The 19,217-nt window shown below is 42.8% G+C and overlaps 2 protein-coding genes and 1 long non-coding RNA gene across 4 annotated transcripts in view; 1 reads left to right on the top strand and 2 right to left on the bottom strand.

Moving 5' to 3' along the window:
* LOC141963752 (uncharacterized) overlaps positions 1 to 459 on the bottom strand; it is a 200,412-nt gene extending 199,953 nt beyond the window's left edge. Inside the window, exon 1 of the long non-coding RNA XR_012634199.1 lies at positions 354 to 459. This is a non-coding gene — a long non-coding RNA (uncharacterized LOC141963752). The remainder of the gene's footprint in view (positions 1 to 353) is intronic.
* Positions 1 to 8,880, top strand: part of SLC7A10 (solute carrier family 7 member 10) — a 45,106-nt gene extending 36,226 nt beyond the window's left edge. Inside the window, 7 exon segments of the mRNA XM_074913368.1 lie at positions 417 to 570; positions 2,243 to 2,366; positions 2,462 to 2,565; positions 3,690 to 3,786; positions 6,971 to 7,120; positions 7,484 to 7,661; positions 8,641 to 8,880. Of these exon segments, the coding sequence (XP_074769469.1) occupies positions 417 to 570; positions 2,243 to 2,366; positions 2,462 to 2,565; positions 3,690 to 3,786; positions 6,971 to 7,120; positions 7,484 to 7,661; positions 8,641 to 8,768 (935 nt within the window). The 3' untranslated portion in view covers positions 8,769 to 8,880.
* Positions 8,881 to 14,150: 5,270 nt separating this feature from the next.
* Positions 14,151 to 19,217, bottom strand: part of LRP3 (LDL receptor related protein 3) — a 30,354-nt gene continuing 25,287 nt past the window's right edge. For both annotated transcript variants that reach the window (XM_074912994.1, XM_074912993.1), the window contains exon 7: positions 14,151 to 18,542. In XM_074912994.1, the coding sequence (XP_074769095.1) occupies positions 17,730 to 18,542 (813 nt within the window). In that variant the 3' untranslated portion in view covers positions 14,151 to 17,729. The remainder of the gene's footprint in view (positions 18,543 to 19,217) is intronic.

Raw genomic sequence — 19,217 nt, 5'->3', positions numbered from 1 at the left:
AATAGTCCCACAATCTTGACAAATCTTCCATCCCCATAGACAATTTATTTTTCAGCATTTGTACTGAACACCACCAAACTCTTGTGAAAGAAAACTGCATGAAGCACACGTAGGAATTTACCCTGACAAGGAGCCATCTCTCAGACAGTGCAGGCTGGCAAAAGGTCCCCTGAGAGGCAGAGGTGACACGAGTGCTGCAGCACAGATGGCAGTGAGCTGCCGGTGCCTACAGCCCGAGCTGCCCCCCCAGGACACCGCCCCACAGAAAGCACTGCAAGTGCAATGCCAGCCCATGGTGACATGAAGAGCTTGAAGTCCCAAATCCAATAAGGAATAAGAAATAAAAAGTTTACCTATTTTCTGGTGTCTCTGGTAGGTAGGGGTGGCTTAACCTCTTGCTTGCACTCTCTGTGCAGGAAACTACGAAGAGCTGACACCAAGCAAGGCATTCAATTTTTGGATGACTCCATCCGTGGGGCATTTAGCATTAGCTTTTCTTCAAGGGTCATTTGCGTTCAGTGGCTGGAACTTCTTGAACTATGTAACAGAAGAACTGGTTGATCCCCGCAGGCAAGTATCCATTTCCACGTCATCCACATTTTCCTGAAGTGCTGAAACATTGGAGCCGTCTGGTAATATTATCCATTTAATAAGCTGCAGCAATGTCCTTCCATGTCTATGGGACTGGTCTTTCTAAAGGAGAGAGAGGTTTTTTGTTTAGAACAGATAGCAGGCAAGTTAAAGAAACACTGAAATTAAAAATATATTGCACAAGGCATTAACAAGGCTGGCAACCCAGCCTATAGACAAAGCAGTATCTTTTATGGCACTATTCAATCATACAGTGCTTCTATAGCAGAAAATTAACCATTGCTGAAATACCACACAACTATCTATAGGGAGAATCACTTCTGTTAGAAAAATGTTGAATTATGCTGGAAGTCACATCGCTTTTTCACCCAAAGGGGATCTCCCACAGACACCTGAAAGAGAATTTTAGAAAGTCGTTGCATGGTAAAGGCAGCTCTCCCTGCCCCAATGCGGCTGCAAGCACCTGCCTGCTGGGGCAACTGACATCAGGTCGCTGCTGGTCCTGGCTATGGGAAGGGGCTTGGAAATTATTTATCACAAGCAGGCTGGAAAAGCTGGAGGGAAAGTGAATTTTACCTTAGTAAAGCAAAGCTCAAATGTTTCAACATTTCTGAGTTGATGAAGTGGAATGACAAATGCCAAGAATAGCTCTCAGAGCAATAGTTATTTCTGGGCATCCAGTGCACACAGCAATTAAACAAGGAGAAATTTAAGCTATTACACAGCCTAGATGGGAATGAATTAAAGCTGCGGCCTTACAAGCGGCTCTGCAAACACATTCACACTAGTGAGCGGCAAAGTGCATGTCCAGTGATCTTGGCAGGAATAAAGTGTGGTAATGTGTTCCCTCAATAAAACATCAACATGTTAGTGGACTGCCACGATTTCAAAGCTGAATAATGGAAAGTTATAACTTAAATAAGGCAAATATGGCCTTAGTTGAGAAATAAAGAAAAAAATGAGTGAATGGCCTTTTTTCCTATTATTTTTACAGCCTCTGAGGGGAAACTAAACTATAAAAAAATACTTGGATAACAAAAAACACTTCCCATTTTTACTAAATCTGTTCAAAATCACAAAGGTTAAATAAGTTTTTAAAAAACTTTTTCCAAATCTGACACACAAAGAAAAATGCATTATTGTGTTGTACACAAAATGGTTCAGGTGTCCACCTCTAAGGAGGTCTCTGGATCAGGGGCCAAGTACATCTGTACTACTGTAAGTTGCCACAGTGTTGTATGACCAGACGACCAGACCAGGTTGATGGGATGGGATGGGCCAAGGCAATCACCTGGACAACAGGATCCCGTTCCTTCAGAGCAGATGAAAGTAAAGCAAAACAAGCATTTTATTCCACCACCGGGCTTTTGAGAAATGACTATTTCATTTTTCAGCAACACACTGCCTCAGTCCCAAACAACAGCCCAAAGGGAGCACGTGGTACTTTTGCCCCGGGGAGCTCCCCTGCAGACGTGGCATTCCATAGCACTGTTAGCCTTCTCCAGCCTGCAGCGGGTCAAAGAGCTGATGGAAGCGCAGCTCCCCTCCACAGAAACCCAGCTGGGAGACCTCCCCCAGGCTGTACACGGTTGTTGTGGTCTTGCTGTGCATGACTGTAATTTCTTATCTACCCTCCTAATTCTTTTATTAGGAACCTACCTCGTGCCATATTCATATCCATCCCATTGGTGACATTTGTGTATACGTTCACCAACATTGCATATTTCACTGCCATGTCACCCCAAGAGCTCTTGTCCTCCAACGCTGTGGCGGTAGTAAGTAAACCATTCCCTGGATGTCTAAAATACACTTTGATTTCGGTTCTGTGCTTTGCAGTTTATTTCAGTTTCTCTGCCTTCTGTTGCTTTAGACATTTGGTGAAAAGTTACTGGGCTATTTTTCCTGGGTTATGCCAGTCTCAGTGGCCCTATCTACATTTGGAGGAATAAATGGATACCTTTTTACCTCATCAAGGTTAGATGGAGTACAATTTTATGAACGTTATCTAATTTGGGGAGGGGCTGTTTTAACTTCATTTGCTAAAGAAATGCTAGCTAGACATTTTGGATGTTGTAGAGCATGAGGTCGTCGTTGGGCATGTTGGATACATTCAGTTATGAATTACTCTGAATCAGCAAACATAACATGAATCGTGGAATCTCTTGCAAAATAATCCTCATGAGCTACTGAAAGTGTTCTGCAGATGTGGAATAACTCACAGTAAGAGCCAAACAGCTTTAGCATGGAACCAAAGTCATTTTATAGCAGTAAAGTTCCAGTAACTACGAGCTAAACTGTGCTTTGCTCAAGAAGGAGTTTTAGGGCCTGGTGCTGTTCTCAGTTACAGACATTTTCATTCTCATGCTGGAAAAACTCCTTTCAGGCAAGATGCTTTGCATGCACACTGCTGATAGTGAGGAGAGAATCTGTGAAGTCTATTATATTGTAGTCTATAAAGTCTATTTATATTAATTGACCTCTCTGAACTTAATTAAAAAGTTATAAATTTTTTTTGAGGAAATGACTCAAGTCTTAAGTATCTTGGGAAATTTATTTATCTCAGCACTTTCATGAGTATAATGAGATGCAACAAATCTGAGTGCATATGTAATAGGTTATGCACTTAAAAGTAAAATCTTAAGGCATGTTAAACCTTATCCAAAATCCTTTTGACACTGAAATTATCTGTGAGGGTTTTTATGCCTTGACTATGTATGGCTGGTCTCCACACAACCTTCCAGTATTCATCCCACCCTGGGCCAGGAGGCAATGCTGGCCAGCAGACAGGGACTGGACAGATTTTGGTCCTCCTTCTCACAGGCAATTCAGCAATTCTGAGCAGGTCATTTCACAGATGACATTAGCCATTAAAGGCCTTGTGTACTGAAGGGTCTTGTTTAAATAACATGCCAGATTATGCAAGCAGTCTCTAGTCGTCTCCCCAGTCACAGCCCAGCAGCCACAGGGCACAGCTCCCTTCCACAGCAAGACCAATGCAGGCAGTTGAGATTAGAGACATTAAATTGATATTGAATGGTTAGATATTGAAGAGGCTGTTGTACACCAAGTGGATTTAGCATTACTATTCTTATTTCCAGGTTATGTTTCTCCGGTGCCCGAGAAGGCCACTTGCCAAGTTTGCTTGCCATGATCCACGTCAAGTACTGCACACCCATCCCTGCCCTGCTCGTCTGCGTAAGTTTGACTGACCCCGCTCTGTCACCCTGTAATCTGCTTTTAGAAATACTGAATCATGGAGAGGATAGCTGGAAAAATCTTTGAGAGTCCATTTCACCCCAGAGGAGGATAAGCGAGTCGGCCTGGAGTGCTACTGGAGGGTGCTGGCTGAGCATCTCTGACAGACCCAGAGAGGAGCAGCCTTCAGCCTCAGGAATAATCCCTCCTACTCCCAACCACCCTTGACACCTGGAGGGTTTCCCTCATATGTAACATGAGCTGCAATTTAAGCCAATTACCACTTGTCCTACTCACAGCAGAGATAGAGACTGGCTTTTGAACCAGAGATGCTTCATTTAAGAAAAGATTAGCTCTTTTGACCAATTTTGCCTGCTATCCACAAGCACATAGAAGTCCCCATGATCACTGCTAATCCCACTCAGGCAGGGTTGGTTTAGATCCTGCCACCAAAGCCAGAGACATGGTAGGTCCCACGGAGAGGACAAAGTGCATCTGAAGTTACTTACTCTCAACAAGCAAGATGTTTTGTGAGGGACGATTGGGAAGTGCTCTGAGGACCAGTATTACTTTTTTGTGGGCCAAAAAATTAAGTAGGAACAATGATTACAGCAGCCCTGTATAACACATCTGTTGAATGGTATGTCAAGCAGACAAGAGGTCACCTGCAAAGATCAGAAACCAACGGGCCAAGTGTTGGGAGGGTTTGGGGCTGGTCATGTTTCTGGTGTGCTCCTGCGAGAATAAGACGTCTCTCACTTCTTATATAACATAAATTTCCACAATACTAATGACTTACAGAAGTTGCTATTTGAAAGAAAGAACTTCATACACTTTTATCAACAGTGAAGCTAGAATATGTAACGGGTTTTACTGTAGCATAGAAGACATTAAAGAGGAAAAGGAATCATCATGCTGCATGACCCAAGCAAGGGAATTCCCTAAAGGGCATTTGCTTGAAATCCCAGCTGCATCAACTGCTGTCAACTGCAGATCTGCCACTGATATTAAAACAGTGAGGATTTGATTGGAGATGCACTAGGAAGGTGCACATTTATGTATCTCCTGGCTCTAACAGCAATTCTGGCACAATACACCCAGACCAAATTTCACCAAATAAGCCTTCTGCACATTCCATTTTTATGACAAAATATATGTCTAGCTGAGGCTTTATGGCATCCCCAGGGCTTAGTACCCCATCACAAATATCTCGTGTTGTCCATGCAGGGTTTTGTTGTAAACTGCCCACAGCCTGCCCTGCCCCAAGCAGCCAGAGAGCACTGGCTCCACCACAGGCTCCCACCAGGCAGCTGCGCTCTGCTGGTGCCCATGAAGCAGAACTCCTTTGTCTGTAAAAATACATCAGCTGAAATAACATGCTGAGTTTCAGAGGTTGTTATGCTGTGAAACAGCCCCAACACAAGCGGGCTGCCTGAGCCAAGCTGTCCGACTTACCCATCAGGCGTATGCCAGCCCCCCGCTCTGCTCAAACCATTCCCCTTGAATCAGTGCAAATCACAGAACCAACACTGCATATCAATTCATAATTTGAAGGTGTTTTAATGCAGCTTGGAGTATATCAAATGCTGCTAGGAAATAGTAATTTCTTAACAAATAGAAATATAAAAATAATACAGTGTAGGCAGGTACAATAGCAAACTGGGTCAGACTTCAGGCAAACCTAATTAGTACATCAGGTTGCTTTTTCTCTTCTAGTGAATCACACCTAGCACTTTGCATGGAGAAAGGTTTCTTTGTACATGAAGAAAGGCCTTTTTAACGTCACCACCGAGACCTGTATTTTTACTAATCCTTTCAAAAATCAAGGGGCCAAGCTAACTGTAAAATGAACAGACTGGGGGTTTTTTGCAAGACCCTGGGGAGTGGCTGGCTCTCCCTTCTGCCTTGCAACTGTGGCCAGGCAATCCGGGGGGGCAGCACGCCCCTCTGCAGCTTCGTACCACTCGGGGATCACGCCCACGCTGTGAGCAGATCTGACACATCAGTGTCACCTACGCACGAAATCTCATTGCTCCAAGCAGCGTCGCTGAAAAACCCGTTAGTGGCAGGAGAGTGTCCTATGTGTGTACGACGCTGTGTGTCTGTCAGAGGAAAGCAGGGAACACTGATATAAAACACTATTCTATTTTAAATCCATTTTGTGGTGAGACTGCTCAAGGTGTTGAAATCCCCCTGACAAGCCTGTGAGGCTTTGAACAGGGGAACGAAGGGATCAGAGGGTATTTGATTGTGGTGGTGCTTAATTCCTGGTGCCGGTGGTGCAGAAGCCCTCCCTCCGGAAAGGACTTTGCTACTGAAAGAGCTAATTAAGAAAAGGGACATAAGCAAAAAGAGAGCATGGAGTAACACAGACCAAAATCCTGAGCACTCTGGAGGGATTTGGATATTTAATTTCCCTCAGCCTCTGGCCACCAGCAGACAACGTTCACAAGACGGGTACATGGTGCGGGCAGGGGCTCAGATCCTGGGGTACCCACATGCAGGGGTGTGGAACCTGAGAAACAACCCCTGCCCCCCAAGCCAGCTCTCCTGGCTTTACAGAGTTATGCAAAAATACAGTGCAAACAAGCAAGCTTAGACGTGGAAATTTCCACCATCTATCTGCCAGTTTCCAAACACAAGTAATGCTCAAAAGATTAATGATGCTGGTCATCTGCAGCATGAGCCGTGGGCTGGTGGGGGCAAAGGGCAAAGCTTTTATTCTTAGTAATATACAGGGCACCTGCAACAATGTAGTGCTCTGGCCACAATGTGTTAGTCTGCAAGAAATCCTTTCATTACAAGTCCTCACCATAGGTTCAATAGCTTTTAAAACACACAACAGAAATGGGTGGAGTGGGGCACTGGAGAGCTGTGCCGTTCCTCCCAGCCCTGCCTGCCCGGCCACGGGCAGCAGAGCCACCTCTGCCAGCACCCTGGGGTATTTATAAACAGACCTGCTGCTCTCTGGCTTCAGCATGCCCCTAATAACCCTAAATCCCCACTCAGCCCCAGCAGCCCAGCTCAGGGCTAACGCAGTGAACCACAGGAGGCAGGAGGTGCCCAGAGGGGGCCATGAACAGAAGTTTAACTGCTTTAATGGGTTTTTTGCTTGGTTTTGTCGGTTTTAAGCTACCTTTTCTAGTAATGACTCAAGTAAGGCTATGCTTCTCTCTCTCTGCAGTGTTTGGCCACTCTTATCATCATGCTTGTTGGAGACACATACACGCTAATCAACTACGTGTCATTCATTAACTACCTCTGCTATGGAGTGACAATTATAGGTCTGATTGTGTTACGCTGGAAGAAACCCAAAATCTTCAGACCTATCAAGGTGACAATGTTAAAGCTAAATCTCTTAGTTACAATAGTGATGCAAAGGATGGGATGGGCACAGTAAGCCCTCCATTTTCCCATTTTGAAGAATGGTTTATTTTTTGATGTAATGCTAATGTTTCAAGGTCCCAAACCACGTCCCAAAGTGCCATTAGTGTAAAAATGGGATGCACAGACAGACCCCTTGTGAATTTGCCGGGATGGGCAGAGAGGACAACAATGGCAGAAGGAAGGGGGGCATTACCCACGGTGGGGGTCGTGAAGCTGCAGAACTGCCTGCAGGCCCCTGCAGTCCCCTGGCACCAGTCAGCTGCTGCTGTTGCTCTGCACGGTCGTGCTCTGCTCTGCTCTCTCCTGGTAGGTGAACCTCCTCGTCCCCATCACTTACCTGGCGTTTTGGGCATTTCTGCTGATCTTCAGCTTATACTCCGAGCCAGTCGTCTGTGGAGTTGGACTCATTATCATTTTAACTGGAGTGCCAGTGTTTTTCCTTGGAGTCTACTGGAGAAATAAACCAAAGTGTGTAAATAGGCTAATAGGTAAGCCAACGTCGCGGTGCCTCACTGCACTCCTAGGGCTGCTAGTTGTGCTTGGGTCTGGGAGGATCTCTCTAATCTCTTGATACATCAGCACTAAAGTAACCAGGGAACTGCCTGTGTGAGCCTGGCCACCACTCTTGGTCACAGGCAGCCCCTGGGCACGAAGTGGTCAGAGAGCACTTGCCTTTGGGCAGCTGCTCTGCTCATTCTGGGCACGTTTGCCAATGTTCATCCCCTGTGCAACTCCCCATCCACTCAGCTTGCCCACAGCAGCTGTCCCAGGGCAGATACACGGGAGTGTAACTTTAAGCACATGAAGGCTAAATGAGCTATCACAAAAGGAAGCAAAAATGGCCAAGAGCTTTGCCTCCCCCTTGCCCTGCTTCCCTCCCACTGTGCCACCAGCACATCCTGCTGCACAAGCCCCACACAGCACGATGAATTATTTCGCACTCAAAAGAAAGCTTTACATTATCACTCACATAAAATTAAAATTGCACGTAAGTCTTTATGTTTTGGCTGTGTTTAGCTTTTAATTGGTTTGCTCCGAGGCGAGGACTTCCAGATGAGCTCACTGACGCGCTTTGCTCTGACTGGCGGGTTTCCATGGCTGCGGCGGGGCCCCCCTGCCAGCAGCGCCCCCAAGACCAGTGGTCCCCACAGCGGGCACAGGGAGGGCTGGCACCGGCCCCGCGCGGCCCTGCCAGCCTGCATGCCCGGGGACGGGCGGCCCCGCCGGGGACGGGCTCTGGGTGGGCGCTCCTGGAGCTGCCCCATCGCCACCTCCCCCGGCTTCGCAGACACTGTTTTATTGCTGAGCTGGAGACGAAAAGGGCTGCCGGGGGCTGTGCAGCAGGCTCGGGCGGCCCCGGCCGTGAAGATGCACGTTTGTTCACACGTTGCATCGCCCCAGCATCGCGCTTTTGTTTAGAAGAGCTCGAGCATTCCCATTAACCGCCCGCACGGTTGGTCTTCACAGAGTCCGTGACGTGCTGGGGACAGAAGCTGTGTTTTGTGGTCTACCCCCAGGGGGGAGCTGCCGAGGAGGAGCAGGCACCCTCGGCCCGCTCTCGACGACTGGCGAGCGAGACCACCGCGAGGAAATGACAACGTGGCCGGCGAGGCTGAAGTGGCTTCTTGTTTACATGTTGATTTTTGCAAAAAAGTTTTTCTGGAAAAAAGAATGTTTTCAGAGCTCCAACAGTGAAGCCCATAAAATGAGCTACACCCTTTATGGCATCTGTAGCTTTTAGTTTTTCCCTAAAAAAAAAGAAATGAGAGGAAAAAAAAAATAAAAAATAAAATATAAAATAAGGTGCTGGTTGTTTGTTTTTTGTTTTTTGTTTTTTTGTGGCAGCATAATAATTGCTCATCAGGGGAAAGCAGCACAGATACAGCTCCAGAATACTGATTTTAGCAACTGTGAGGGTCCATCAGAGATGTACAAATTTAGGCATTTCAAAAGTAGGGCAGTTCCTGATGCAAAGCCAACGTGGAGAAATTAAGAGAAAACGAGGAGACCTTGGGACACCCATGTCAGCAAGAAAATTTCTATTGCTGTCCCTGGGTGGGATGAATCCCCACCTAACACGAGGTGTCAGTTACAATCCAAAAGATCATCCCTCCACGTACCTGCAAGGGCACAGTGCGCCCGCCCGAGCAGCCAAGCCCCAGCGCGGCCAGGGCCAGGGTCATCCCTGAACACGAACCTGCCTGGGCCGACCGCAGAGTAAAAGGTACAAAACCAATAGTCTGCTGGCTGTTCAGGCACCATTTGGTGACACAAAAAAAGAAATATACAGAAGTAGTGTTAAAAATCTCAAGTATCTCAATTTTGAAGCATTTTTGCAAAGGCAGAGCTGGGTTCCCGTACCCCTGATGGGATTCTGGAGCTCACTGCACCACCCGGGAACTCCTGCACGGAGCTCAGCATGAGCCAGGTGCTGGCAGGGGAGGACGAGGATGTGGAGGGGTTTGTAGTGGGCTCAGCAGTGGGAACTCGGGGGGAAACGTGGCAACAAAGCCCAACATTCCTCCTTTTTATTGAAGCATCAAGTGATGTCACATTGCTTCAAAGACAAATTCGTCATTTCCACTATGCTCAGCCAAGTTACAAGCCTAAATCATTCTCACATCAGATGCTCTTTAGAAGGTGTTTTGCATATTTTATTTGTGGCAAACATTAGGAAAAAATATCTAGTTCGTGTATCTATTCTAATATATAGAGGTTTGCTGTAGCAATATGGCCACTTTCACACCAAAATCTTTTGAAAATGCAAAATACAAAACCAGCTCTGAGCAGTATTTTGAATCACTACTATTCCTTTGCAACTTTTGAAAACAAAAACTATCACATTCAGTAGCCTTGGTAACAGCCACGTTGAATTTAATTTTAAAAGTATCTTTCTACGTGTTACAGGCCCTGGTATAAAAATTAAGATTCATTAATCTCTTAGTGTATCAAGTACCACACTCTACAAAATTTAAGAACAGACTCAAAATATGGAGTGAGCTCAAGGCACTTATCTTTCCAACACAATGCATTATTCAGAAGTATTTTTATTTTTAAATATCTATCCATCTCTCTCCAGACTTTCAGATCAGATGGTAGACGCTAGAAAGAAACACAACTTACACTCTTCTCTGTTAATCATAAGATTAAAATATATATTTAGATAAATAAAAAGGGGTGGGCTTGCGTGTACATATGCACACTTGTAAAGAGATTCCACATTTTAAATAATGTTATGAATATATAGTTTGCTAATGAAATTCATATATATTCAGCTTGCTTTTTTTCTTTTTAATTCACAGTACACCTCTCCTATTTATATTGGCTAAGCAGTACCCAAGAGCTTAATTTGTGTCAGAGGCTCTCATGGCTAAATCTCATTTTCCATAGTTTAAAATCCACTTTCTGTGGTATAATTTCCAACACATTAATTTTTCTCAATAACTTTATTATCTAGTGGGTAAATTAAAAGTATTCTAGCACCAGCAATAATGATTGCTTTCAGAACTGCTAAGTTTTGGTGTGGTTTTATTTTTGTTTGTTTAAATAATTAAGGTATGGAAATCAGCCAGCACAGAAACTTTGCAGCTCTTGAGAAAACAAGTCTGCATGGTAATTAGAAAGGTAGTAGTAACAATAATAATAACAACAATAATAATAATAACAATAATAATAATAATAATAATGTGCTGTAACTGTTACCAAGGCTTTCTTTGGCTCTTGTTTAAGGAAATCAAAAGCAAAATTAAAGGACCAATTGCCTCATAGTTGTTAACTGGGTTTGGCTCAAATGTTTCCTGATTATACTACCATGCTTTAAAACAATCAGCATTTGGCCTTCTATCAGAAGGCTGAATTTAGAACAGGATGGTTTAGTAGAGCTCATCTTCAAATAACATACCAGTCCCCAAAAGGTGTCCCACAATGTCTCATTTCATTTTTAGGAACAGCTTTATCTGCGCTCCCAACATCACATATTTTTAAGACTTTGCAAAAGTTATATCCTAATGTGTACAATTTATAACCATAGAAATCAAGGGACAGAACTAGAAAGAAATTCATATGCTAAACAAAATTTAGCAACATGCACAACCCTAAGTGTGATTTTTCCAAAAGATGAAGCAACAGTCCCAGAGGAGACATAATTGCTAGCATTTTAAAGCCCACTGAAAAAAAGAAAATCTCAGACAGCTGACACTACAAGCATTGTGATACTTGATACAGAAAAGCAAGTTGTTTCCAAAAGAGTTTGAACAAAGCTTTAAAGGCAATGCAATACTATATAATACTATGTTATATGCTATTATAGTCATGTAGTATAAAATATTAGAGGCTGTAATGCAAAAAAGTACTCTGTGCTGTTTACTCTCTTAGCATTGGCATTCAGCGAATTTCAGAGGGAAAACAAGATAATACAAGTATTAACAAGACTATCACCTGTAAGTCAGCTTTACAGCCTGCAAAGTCAATAAAAGATGTATCGAATTATTCTTATCTGCATTATCACACTATCAGGAAAAGCAGCAACAGATCACTATGTCACTGTGCTACACACTCTGCAAAACAGGGACTGGGAAGACAGTTCCTCTCACAAATAAGACGATGTTCAACAGGAAGTAGGAGCTGGGCAGGCACCTGTGGGAAGCACAGGGAGAACAAGGCAGAGTTGCTGCAGCTAGTTGGGCCACTCTCAAGTGTTTTCATCATCTTAATAAAGGAATTGGTTGTTTTCAGTTCACATTAGTACATAAAGCAGAAGAGTTTGATCTCAGCAGGGTCAAGGTAAGAGACTCATATGAGGTCTTTCATCCAACTCAGAAAGGATTGATGAGTCACTGTGTATTTAACAATACATCTGAGTTGGGAGCATCTTTACGAAAAAATGTATCTAAAAATATGCAGACAAGACTTCATTAGCCATGCTCAATAATTTCTGAAAAGACAACCCTGCCTCTGCTTTTGACCATGAGACTAGAGCTGGTGGCTCCAGAAGAGCATCACCGTCGCCTGCTGAGGAGCTGTGGTGGGTTGGGAAGCCCAGGACAAAGCCTGCTCCCGTTTCCTTCCTGTGAACAAGCTAATGCTGTGAAAGCAAACACGCCTCTCCATGCCAAAGAGCTGAAGCTAAATAAAATGACTCATCTTTGAGGGGAAAACAAACAAACAATCCCCAGCAAACATGCTGTCCCACGCTTAGTTTTCAGAGGCCTTCGTCAAGGTATTTATCATTTTTCACTTACTTGTGAATTCTTGAAACCTCAAAACCAAAACCCATTTGCTTTCTAGCCCCTTCGTACCAAGCACCGAATGGCAAGAAATTAGCAATTATTCAGCTGCTGGTGAGTTTTAAGAGACATATTGAAGCGCATGTCATAAATTAAAACGTAGAAAACAAAATCAAGGGTAAACCTTGCTGGAATTCATAATTTTCTAAAGCTTTAGAGTTCAGACAGGTGTGTCCTGTCTTGGAAGGATGCACCCGCCTGCGTCACCACCTCTGTTCCCAGAGGAGAATATAAGAAAAGCCTCTTTGTTTAAACCTCCCCTCCTTGTTCCTTGACACTCTTCACTGGTGCTTTAACTTCCGCAAGAAACTTCTGCACTTGGACATAGGAAAAAGGAAAATCCAAGGAAAAGGATTAGAAAGTGGCCTAGAGATGCTGAGAGGCCAAAAAAAAATTTGTCTTAAAAGTCCTAAAGAGATAGCAATAGAAGGGAGGAAGACCTAGAAAGCATCATAAGGCATGAAACAAAGAATGAAGAGGGAATAAAACATAAAACTCCACCACTCACATCAGTCTGGGTCACCATTTCATCCCTCTAGACAAGAACACAAGAGCCAGAATCTGAGAAAGGAAGGATGGCTTCTTGAACAGTTTGCTAGGGTAACGGACCGACAAGAGATAAGTTTTGTTATCTGTGAGTAGAGGTCACAGGCACATAGCCATTTGTACTGGACTTTAAACCCTAACACCTGCCTGCAAGATTAAAAATCAGTTTCCTACAAAGACCAAAAATCTTAAGTAAGTAAAAGCAGTTCACCCTCTCAGAGAAAGGTCTTGATTAAAAAATACATCATTCCCTCAAAGCTTTTCAAGTTAGCTCCTTGGTTTGTCATATCTATTGCACTGGAGAGGCCGTCTCCAAACTCTGCTGCAAGTGCACAGGTATCATTTATGGCTCCATTTCCATTTTATGGGCTATATTCATCTCAGCCTCACACCAGGGTATGGTTTGTACTATCACTGCTTGTGCCATTATCATCACAGCTGAATCAGCACTTCATGATGAAGCAAAGCAACACTCTTTCTACTAGGTTAGGAGGTATCATCCCTCTGAATCAAGCTGTGTCCTCTCATCCTTCATGGCTATGGATAAATCTGGATGACCAAAGTCTGTCCAGTTCTCTTCAATACACACAAAGATTTCCAAGTCTGTACAGTAAATCTCTGTCAACACAAAATAATTCAGGCCCCACCTTCTACTGAAAAACAGCAGGATAGAGCCAGCAGTACCCTCCAAAGCACAGAGTGGGAAGGGGAAGCATCACCAAAGCAAGCATTTCCCTCAGAGATGGGAATGAGAGACTGTACTTCAGGAAATTATTTTTTCTTTAACCACCTAAAGAGCCACACACTTCAGGGCCTCTTCTTGTTATGTGGAGCATATACATACATGCATTTTAAAGGCAGCTGGATACAACTGCTAGTGGTAAGATTTCACAGGTTCTCCCTAAAAATGCACCTCCACAGCTTCAGCTACCAGAAAAATCAGCTAATCAAAAAAAAAAAACCCAACGAAACCAAACTCCAACCAACACCACCCAAACAGAAAAACAAACCAAAAACCCCCCATTCTTCGTGTCAACAGTAAGCCACAGGTTGGCATATGCAGAGTCAGAGCCAAGCAAAGCCTGTGGGAGTACAATTTAGGCACCCTCGATCTTTGGTGTTAGAGTGACAGTCAGAAACCCACAGTCTCTGGGCATGTGAAATTTTATTAAAAATTAAGAGATCCAAAGCAAGAGCAAAGTACGATGATGCCCAGCATCTTACTTACTTAGTATCATTGTCCAGGAACCAGCAGACACTGGCAACCATGATGCCATACCTGAACCATATACCTGTACATACATTACAGTAAAATGTTATATCTAAATGAATATATACAACATGTAAATTAAAAAAAAAAAAAAAAAAAAAAGCAGAGAACAGAAAAAGAAAACAAGTACATTTAAGGGATGTTACAGAGTCATACACAAGCTGGAAGGTGCCAGAATTTAAAACAAATATTCACCACATTTTAGTAACAGTAAGAGAAAACATAAGGGGGTCACTCTTCCCTTAATGCTGCCTTTGAGCTTCCATTCTTCTTAAACCAGTGTATTCTCTATGCCGATTTTTTTAGGGAGATGTTTTTTGGCTGCTTGGACAGGAGAGTTCTGTATCTTTAAAACTAAAATAAAACCAAAAAAAAGCTATCTTAAAGTTTCTCTTCTATCTACAAAAATCTTTAAAGAGTGCAGAAAAGCTTTATTAAAATAAGAAAACTTTTAACAAGTTTATTAGCTGATTAACTTTAGGTTGTATAAAGTGGTATTTTCTACTAAGCAAATAAATCTAACAATGAGATCTTCCTGTTCACATCTGGCATAATAACAGTTTTTCCCCTTTTTTTTTTTTAAATTTTAAGAAGTTCTGAATACAAGGAGGCAGCTTATATGAAATAGAACGGTGTCTTTGAGGATGGTTAATTCACTGCTTAATGCTTACAAGAGCTGGAGGAAAGGCAGACATACACTAAGGCAGACTTTGTGTTTTCTTCAGGTATTGATGTTCCAGGACACTGCAACACACTTGTTTGTGCTCACAGCGCAGACAAAGATTTCTTCTGCAAAATTAACAATAAATTTGTGACTCCTCCCTCCAAGGAATGAGCTAGGGGAATCAGGAGAGAATACTGTCTTGCAGAATACAAAAGTTAGGGGCTTACAAAGAGCACCAAGGCTTGTATCTCTCATTGATGCAAGGCTATAAATTCCAGCAGTGAGGGCTGTGAAAATTTCTGTACATTTCAAGCATCAAATTTTTATTAACCTGGATTTTTTTAAGTTTCTAAAAATAAAACCCTCTCAATTAAATTTCCACTGAATTACCAAATGGATCAGTACAGAAAATATGTATGATACATGTAAGAAATTATGTGAAGTTACACATCTGAAAATAAAATACAGTGTTAGCTGTTCAGGGTTGTTCCCAAAACACAGCAGTATTCTGAAGTACATATTTCGACTTTAAGAGCCTTACAGCAGTCATAGTTTAAGGCATAGTATGATCAACATCATTTTATTATAGAAATACATTTCTGTAACAGAATTAAGTACACATTTATTTCTAAGGTCCTTCATACCTGCACAATATTAACCTTGACATAAAATCTTCCTCCCAATTATCATTAACTATTTTACACATAGAATCTGATGTATTTAAAATTACCTTTAGACAAAAAAACTCCACTAAAACCTGTAGCCTTAGATGCAAACAACCCTGGCAGTGTAATGACTACAGTACATGGCCTTGCAAAGGTGGAATGTACCTAAAATGTTCACAAATGCTATGAAAACAAGATCTCTTTTGAAAATACATTTCCTTTGATGAAATGCATTCTGATCACAAAACCACTTGGAAAAAATGAGTGAGCAATATTTATTTTGTGTAACCACGACTCTTACTTGTTACGGATTTTGCCACAAGCCCTTCCTTCTATTAATGCCCTTAAGGAGTTTGAGTCTTCTGTCTCTGGAATGTACAGCATGAAATTTGCAACTGAAGAGAGGAAAAAAAATCACTTTGATTTAATTCTTCCATGTTACACTTCAGTAAAGCCAGTCCTATTCCTTGTTCTTTTTTAAGACATTCCAAAAGGGAGTCCTAGTAAAAGATCCAAGGGAAAATATAGCCCATTTAAAGGAAAAACATTTTTGACACTTTGATGTAAACTTAACTGTTCACTCCAAAAGCCCGTTTACCATTACAGCCAGGAGGGTCCTGTGGGCAGCTGAGCCCAGGTCCACAGATGCCAAAGCCCACCTCAATTTTACAAGTTCAGTCAGTATCTCTGGGCAACTTGAATTCCTACAGCAATAAACAGGCTTCAGAGCACTCGGGTATTTACAGAGCAACAGCACCAAGTTCCTTGTTATCTCCTATATAGAGCATTTTAGTTTGTCACTGTGTCACAGGGGAACTGAAGCAAAGCTCTTGTTTGAGCAAGGGAGGGCCCGGCCAACACCCCAACCATCGCAACAGGGCCACGCTATCACACAGTAACGTTCTGTCATTCTGCACTGAGTCACTCCTGGTTAAGCAATGTCACCCTTTTTCCAGGTAAATAACTTGCTTGCTTTTAATTACACCAAAAAGGCACCAGTTTACATTTAAGTGTTGTACAATCCACAGTGTCAGCTTTGAAAATGGCACTGACCTATTTCAGTTCTTAAAAGAAAACAGCAAACAAAATAGCATCCTCTAAAAATAAAAAAAACCTGATTTATACATCTGCACCTAGGCAGCAGATTTACAAGCACACTTGTGAAGCAGATTTTATTTCAGAATAAAACAGAAGTCTGATCCTGACAGTTACCAAGTGCTCAGTGCTTTCTACTGCAGCCAATGAGAGCTGTGAAGCCTCAGTATTCTTCAGGGCACACCCAAAGTGGTATAATCATAAAAGAAATCCCTGAAAACAGATGGAGGAAGGGGAAAAACAAGGTAGGGAGAAATCAAACAATTCTTCAACCTTTACAAGATCACTATGAAGAGAAGATTAACCTATGACTACACAAAAAAAATATTGCTGCAACCGGGATTCAATACACTCTGCTTATACTGAACACTGCTAATCTCTTTCTACAAAGCTGTAGCAGATAAGACACCTGGCATCATTCTGGGTATTCTATATAGAAACTTTGGTTTTAGTGAATGCTTCAAGTTACATATGGCCATCAAAACATTTATGAAGGATGCAAAGGAAGTGAGCAATTTCTACAAAGACAAAGCTACAAAGGATTTTATTCCCTTCTAAGTATTTGTAACTAAAATTATTAAATTTTAATTATGATGTCTAAAAAGACATTATTTGTAGTTTAGTACTCATAGTTACAATGACTGGTGACTGCCCCAGGTTCCAACGAAGTTCTCTCTGGTTTCAGTAAGACCACTTGAAAAGCAAAGAAACACTAATTCCCTGAATGCAGAGTGAATAACTGCACAGAAGAAATACCAGAGGATGGAGATGTCTCCAAACTGCAGTGACACATTCTTGCTCTCCTAGCCCCTGACATCACATACTGGCCTACTTCTACCCCACTGGAGTTTCAGGAATAGCAACAAAGACAAAAACTTGTCCCATTTAGTCTTGTACTGTACTCCCTGCGGGATTAAAGGACACTGGTTTTAAGAGACAAAGCTGAGAGCACAAACATACCACCTATCAAAGTGCACTGTCATATAAACAATGAAGTTACAAAATTTACAGGGCCAAAACAAAAATTTTTATTAGCAAACAAGTAAAGATTCATCATCACTGGTATTGATTTCAGAGAGGGGAGTAGAGGACTCTAACATTGGCACTTCCACAGAATGGCAACAAGCCGCATGAATACCCAAAGGCTCCTCCCGGTATGAGTTAGGGCAACATCGGTTTTGTCCATCCACTTGGATATGAACATGCACAGGGCTGTCTGGATAAGCAGACTCCCACTTTTTTAAGGGTAACCTACATGGCTCTTCACTCAGCGGATGACTTCTACTTAAACTACTGTCCTCAGGGACAGTCCTTCTGGATGCTGACCCTCCATGGATCGTTTCTGTAACACTTTCAGATAAAGGATCTCTGAAAGCTTTTCCTGAATCCACTTTACTGGACTGCTTAAGCTCACTGCCAGAGGTCTCAGCACCTAAAGACTTATCAGCGTGTCCAGCCTCAGGCTCTGTGTGTGCTGCTGTGCAAGTATTCGGTAAGACATTTGAAGGCGATGGCTCTGTGATTTCAGTCTCTGGCTGTAAATTGCTACATCCAGCTTCTTGTACGCCCCTGGCTTGGCCATGGGCATTTGCCTCTAAACTAGGTCCTTCGGGGGAAGGTGGAGGACTCCGAACAGTCCCATCAGCACGGTTAATGATTCCATCACCCAGTGTAGTCTGTGAAGTGCGGGCGGGTGTCAGGAGCGGGATCTGTCCTCTCACCCGAGGTCTGTGGAAGAGTCTGTTCCAGAGCCTGCCCAAGCGCCGCCGAGATGAGCTCCGTCTTGAGGAGTGTCGTCTCATCTGCCTCCTCATGGCTGTTCGAATGTTCTGCAGCACAGAAGCCTGTAACACAGACATAACAAACCATGACTTCACACATACTCAAAAGGCTTCTCCTAAACCCTGTTCTTTCCACTAGTATCTCCACCTTACCAGATTTCTCAGACTTGTTAAACATGTATTTTCTGATGAGCTGTTTAAGAATACCAAAGACAGCTCTGCCTGTACCAAAAGACTCGCCCTTAAAGTGTTTCCAAGTTTAAGCTCTACTTGTCTGCTGAGGAAGATGCTCCTCTCACACGATCACATCACCACTGAAGGACCAAACTGCAGACCACCGAGTCCTCTATCATCAGCAATAGCAGAGAATCCTCAAAAGCTGATGACAACAGTAGAGAAGAAAGGCCAAGGCAAACTACTTCTCCACACAAGTAACAATCTACAAGTGCTTTATCACACTAGGAACTGTATCGCAGTTTGATACTTTTGACAAAGTACAGGAGATTTTTGAGAACTAAGCAAAGACATAGAAGGACAATTTAATGGCTTTGCAGTGTAATGCACTTGTAAATGAAAAATAATCACAGAGTTTCAAAAAAATACTGTGAGAGACCTTACTTTCTTATCACTTCAGGCACATTTACAGTTTCAGCTTGAAAAGCCTTTTTTCTATTTACTTTCTGACCTTTCTCTCTGTCCCTGTCCATTCTATCTTGATGTACAGCAAAACAGCATGTC

The sequence above is a fragment of the Athene noctua genome, chromosome 9 (assembly GCF_965140245.1).
Source record: "Athene noctua chromosome 9, bAthNoc1.hap1.1, whole genome shotgun sequence".
In the NCBI taxonomy this organism is placed as follows: domain Eukaryota; kingdom Metazoa; phylum Chordata; class Aves; order Strigiformes; family Strigidae; genus Athene; species Athene noctua.
The sequence above is the reverse complement of the archived record's forward strand: the minus strand, read 5'-3'. Positions and strand labels throughout refer to the sequence as shown.